This window comes from Lampetra fluviatilis, chromosome 24 (assembly GCF_964198595.1).
Source record: "Lampetra fluviatilis chromosome 24, kcLamFluv1.1, whole genome shotgun sequence".
NCBI lineage: Eukaryota > Metazoa > Chordata > Hyperoartia > Petromyzontiformes > Petromyzontidae > Lampetra > Lampetra fluviatilis.
In genome coordinates this window covers 7,848,862-7,854,281 of record NC_136298.1, presented here as the reverse complement: position 1 = coordinate 7,854,281, position 5,420 = coordinate 7,848,862, and the positions used below count along the sequence as shown (strand labels likewise).

Genomic DNA, 5,420 nt, shown 5'->3' with positions numbered 1-5,420 from the left:
GGAGGTGTGGACCCAGGGAGGGAGGGAGGGAGCCGGGTTTATGTGTGCGCGTGTCTGTGTGTGTTATGGGGGGTGGTGGTGGGGGGGCAGAGGCAAGCGAGAGAAGAAGGGAGGGAGAGAAACAGTTTGGGGGGATCATGGGGTGGTTGGGTGGCTGGTGGCGTGGGGGGGGAGGAATCCACAAGCCAATGGGAGAACACGTGGACGGGTGACGAATCAGCCGCCTATATAAACCGAGGCGCGTTGCTCCCGAAGACCCACACCTCTCTCGCCTTCTACTCCTGCCACCCTCTCTCGCTACCCCGCTCTTGTTATGAAACCCAGAGCTGTCGCGCCGAGAAAACGGATTACCTCTGCTACGACCGGCTGCACTGTGGCTTCAGCGCAAAGCGACGCTAACAACAACAACAACAGCAGCAGCAGCAGCAATTTCAGCAGCCTCAGCAGCATCAGCAGCATCAGCAACATGACCCTGGAGGAGGTTGCGACTGGAACCACCGAGGAGCAAGCGATGCAGACTGTTGAGCAAGCGCTGGAGGAGCTCTTGGTGGGCGCACACAAGCAGGGAGACCTTACCGTCGGAGTCTACGAGTCTGCCAAGCTGCTCAATGCGTAAGTCTCACGTCCAGCACCTAGGGTGGGTTGGGGTGGGACACGGGGACTCGAGTAACCGCGGGGCTCGGAGGCGTCTCTCTCGCGAGTCGCACGGGGGATATTTGGCTGCGCGAGTGTTGATGGTCACTGCGACCTCCACTTAGTGCGCGCGGTTTAATGCCGAGTCAACCTAGCGGGGACACACACACACACGCACGCGCCACATGAGATTGTCTCGAGTAGAGAATAGCCCATTGTGTAATGCAACGGTTTACACGCGACGACTCGCCGCTCGTACACAGTGTCTAACCGTGTCCTCTCTCCTCCTCCCTGGCTCCACAGTGACCCAGACAGCGTGGTGCTCTGCCTCCTGGCCGCCGACGCCGACGAAGAGTCCGACCTGGCCCTGCAGATCCACTTCACGCTCATCCAGGCCTTCTGCGGCGACAACGACATCGATGTGATCCGGGTGCGCGGCGTGGCGCGTCTCGCTCAGCTGCTCTGCGGCGGCGACGGCGGCGTCAGCGCTTCCAGCGGCACCGGCGTCGTGGGAGCCGAGAGCGAAGGGGAGGAGGAGGAGGAGGGCGATAATGCCTCCTCCACCACCACCACCAGCACGTCTCCCTCCTCCGCCGCTGACGAGCCCCGAGACCTGCACTGCCTGCTGCTCACCTCGACGCTGCCCGCGGGACCCCTTCGCGCGGTCGCCTCGTTCTGCGCCGAGAGCCGCTACCGCAATCAGTGGGTGCCGAGTCTGAGCCTCACCGAGCGCTGAGCGGCGTGCCGTGCCCCGTGACGGGGGGCGAGGCGCAGCCACACCGATGGGTAACGGCAGCTACTACAGCGGCTACAGCAGCGGCTGAAAAGCAGCAGCGGCTACAGCAGAAGAAGCAGCAGCAGCGACAGCAGCAGCGAGAAGACGCCACGAGCTCAAGAAGATGAGGGCATCGGCGTTACGGCGACGAAGACGACCACCGCCGCGGTGGTGATGATGATGATGGTGGTTGATGGTGGTCGTCAAGAGTCGGTCCGTAGTTTGGCTTCGCTGGCTGGAGGCTAAACAAGGAGCCTGATGGAGGAGGGTCCGTGGACCGGTCTGGTTCGATCCGGATCGGTGCCCTGGCAAGACTTTCGGTCGAGCGAGGCTGGAGTCTTAAGGAGGAGGAGGAAGACGACGATGATTTAAGATGAACTGGGATAGGAGGTTGAACTGTGCAGTCGGCTTGTTGTTTGAGAAAGCTGAGCGGCTGTCGGGAGTTCAGAGTCTCGAGAGGAGTTGAGTGATTGTGGTGGGGTGGGTTGAATTAATGCCTCACCCCGCGGCTCTCTCTCTCTGCGCAACGCATCCCAGTGACTTACCAGAACCCACGAGAATAGTGGGGGACGGAACGCACACACGAACACACGAGTTTTTTTGTTGTTTTTTTTTATTTAAGGTAACATTATTTGTTTAATTTAACTTCACCAAACTTTATTTAATTGTATCCGCACCGCACGGAATGGATTTGCCACGAAAGTGCCGCTAGTAACATCACGTTACGCACAATGATTTTCAATTTGCACCTTGAGATTAACAATGCATTGTTATAATTGTTACTGTGTTACTACTGCCATAGCAGAGTTGAGATACCGTGCGTTACTGTCTTACCATTTGTTCGAAGAGTACTGTCACGATCATAATGTATTTCTTGTTCAATCACAAGATTGTATTTATGCACGCATATTCAATCCACGTATTATAATAATAATAATAATTTATATTCCCGTCTATTGCATTGTGCAATATTACAAAGAAAATAAAAGAATATATAAAATGCAACTGAATTCTCTGCTTTTGTCTTATCGTTCCGGGAGTTTTGGTGATCCACGATCTCCCGTGGTCTATCCACTGCTGAATGAAACTGCACCCCCCCCTCCCCCCCCAAATCAACACAGCCTTCTCACGATCCTGCATTAGCGAGAACTCTATATTAATAGTTCCTTGGGTTTAAAATTAGCGCACTCTTTACGCATTTAAAAAAAATGTGTGGGTCTTTCACGTGCATTATGACGTGGGGGGCGGCGGGGGGGTGTGCTTGAACAAAGCGCGCATTTGCACGCGACAGTCATTACTGAGCGAGGCGTGGACTCTTCCTTGCGTCAGCTGCCGCGCAGTCGCCGAGAGGAGGGGGGTGGTGGTGGTGGGTGGTGGTGGGGTGGGTGGGGGATTAGATGAGTGTGGGGGTGGGAGAGGTGCGCAGTTTCTAGAATAAAGAGCCGTGCGCAGTCTGTATTATTCTGCGTATCCACCCCGCAGCTGGTCACCCTCCCAAACCAACCACACCCCCCACTCTTACATAAAAGAATGGTGCGATCCACGTCCATTAAAGCTGAGCGCTGCAGAGCGCGCGACTGTGCCATCTGTTGGGTTTATTTTTTTTTTACAAAGGGGTGATTTTATCCACCAATTAAAAAGAAAAAAAATATACAATTCAATTTTTTTTTCTCTTTCTCTCTCGCATAAATAGTGCATTCTTTTTTCGAGGAAATGTTAGCCTCTTGTACAAGCAAAACTACATTTTACAGCGCGCATTGAACACATTCAAGGTTCCATCTTTCCAGAACGCGTGTCACAATTTAAAAAAAAAAGACGGATCAGCACCGTGTCCCAAGATTTCGCGCTCAAAAAACGCGTAAAACAGGGGCACGCATTTTTGCCGCTCTCCATTTACAAAAATACAAATGCAGCAGATTCGAACAGGTGCAATAATGGTACTACTGCGACTACTACCGCCCGGTAACCCCACTAATTGGTGCACCATGCCTCTATACGTTGATTCGAGGGTTCTAATTGGAAGCGACGACGGCGGCGGGGATGGGATGGAGGATGCATTGCGTGAATTATGATGATCAGGGGGAGCCAGCGGACTGCCCTGAGACACGCATCTGTCGCGTGCGGCGTGTCCTTGTCTCCGGGCAGACTCGAGGCGCGGAGAGAGGGGGAGGGAGGGAGGGAGGAGGAGAGAGGGAAGGAGGGAGGGAGGAGGGAGGGAGGAGGAGGGAGGGAGGAGGAGGGAGGGAGGGAGGGGGAACGGAGGGGGAAGGGAGGTGATTTTTTTGTTTATAAAAAGCTGACTCGTTTCTCGTGGTGCCCGCGTACAGCGTTGGCGCCCTCTGGTGTCGGGAAGTATCGACGCAGAGATGTACAGGAACACGGACACACATGAGTCATCGCCGTCGACCCATACGGTTCCGGCAGCGTATTCTTGTGCAGGGAAATTGAGTTTGCGGGTCCACACGGCGTACAGCCGTTTCGATGCGGGCAAAAAAAACAAGTGTTTGTGTCTATTCGTTTGCGTTTCTCCCTTTGGATGGGACAGTGTAGGATCAACGTTTAGATGCATAGGGGCACGTGGTGACCAATGAGGTGTGAATTGGTCTGTCATAAGGTAGGGCACTGATTAATGGGTCGACAGGTTTGTGCAGTCGTCCCAGGACTTATTCTTGCCGTCGTATGGCGGATAATGTAAATGCCCAGCGACAACTACGATGTGACACGCAAGGGGGTCAAGGAGCTGCGGGGTCGTGTATCGTCGCTTTGACGTCCCCTTCGTTTTTGTGGGTCGGGCCATCGCGTCGTTACACGTTGTGCGGTCTCCGTTCTGGATGGCCACGGTCGTACACTGGAGATGTTCTTCTTCTTGGTTCTTTCGGTAAAGTCACGTAGAAGAGAAATAATAAATAATAAAAATAAAACATTATAAAATAAAATTTTCACGACGTTTCGGCCACAACGCAAGCAGCCGTGTTTTTTTTTTAATTTTGGAGAGGTTTTAAAAAAAAATCGCCAGTGTTTGGAAAATTCAACTTTCTGACGTGGTTCATCTTCTTGGTTCTTTCGGTAAAGTCACGTAAAAGGGAAATAATCAAATAATAAAAATAATACATATTTAAATAATTATCACGACGTTTCGGCCACAACGGCTGCTTGCGTTGTGGCCGAAACGTCGTGAAAATTGTATTTTTTTATGTTTTATTTTTATTATTTTATTATTTCCCTTCTACGTGACTTTACCGAAAGAACCAAGAAGATGAATCCCTGCAGTCACGAAAGCAGCTTTAAATCGAAATTTCTGACGTGGCTTGCGCCGATTGCGGTTTGAGTGTGGACGATGAGCTTCGCGTGGGATCAGAAACCCAAGGGGTCTTCCTCCTCGCGAGGAACAAGCACAGATCGGCGTGAACACGGACGCACGCACACACGCGCGCGCAGAGATGCAAAGACACTCACTTGCTCGCCGCGCAAAAACAACGACGACGACGACACGAGGAGAGACACGGATAATTAGTTCAGGTAGAAAATAACATTGACCCAGGCGCATGAGACGAAAGACGCGCAATATATAATGATGTGCTCTTGCTGCTGCTGCTGCTGCTGCTGATGATGATGAAGATAGTGGTGGAATTTGTGATGGTGCATGATTAACTAACTCATGTTACCGATGGTGCTACCACTGCTGGGTGATGAAGACGACCACGCTGCTAGCAAACGCCCTTCATCGGCAGAGGTCACCTCTTCAGAGTTAACGCACAGACACGGTCGTCATGACGACGACGACGATGATGATTGTGCAGCTGATGCAGCAGCAGCAGCTACTGCTGCACCAGCTACTGCTCCTGCTGCAGCAGCTACCGCTCCTGCTGCTGATGATGATGATGGTAGATGTGATGACTTGATGACTGCGGTAAATTATCAAGGTGACGATAATCCTGCAGATGATGGCGACGGAAACACGTGTCAATAGAGGTCACCTTGCCAATCGAGGCAGTCAGGTTATGGCTTTTGC

The 5,420-nt window shown here is 52.4% G+C and overlaps 1 protein-coding gene across 1 annotated transcript; it reads left to right on the top strand.

Moving 5' to 3' along the window:
* Nucleotides 1–242: 242 nt before the first annotated feature.
* Nucleotides 243–2,413, top strand: LOC144941114 (growth arrest and DNA damage-inducible protein GADD45 beta-like). Its single transcript, XM_078867610.1, has 2 exons — nt 243–612; nt 937–2,413. The coding sequence occupies exons 1-2, from the start codon at nt 314–316 to the stop codon at nt 1,367–1,369; spliced, it is 732 nt and encodes a 243-aa protein (XP_078723736.1). The 5' UTR covers nt 243–313; the 3' UTR covers nt 1,370–2,413.
* The last annotated feature ends 3,007 nt before the right edge of the window (nt 2,414–5,420 follow it).

Excerpts from the sequence above, each read along its gene's own strand:
- LOC144941114 (XM_078867610.1), top strand. The coding sequence starts at position 314 with ATGAAACCCAGAGCTGTCGCGCCGAGAAAACGGATTACCTCTGCTACG. Across the intron at positions 613-936 it reads TCTGCCAAGCTGCTCAATGC|TGACCCAGACAGCGTGGTGC; the intron begins GTAAGTCTCACG and ends CTGGCTCCACAG.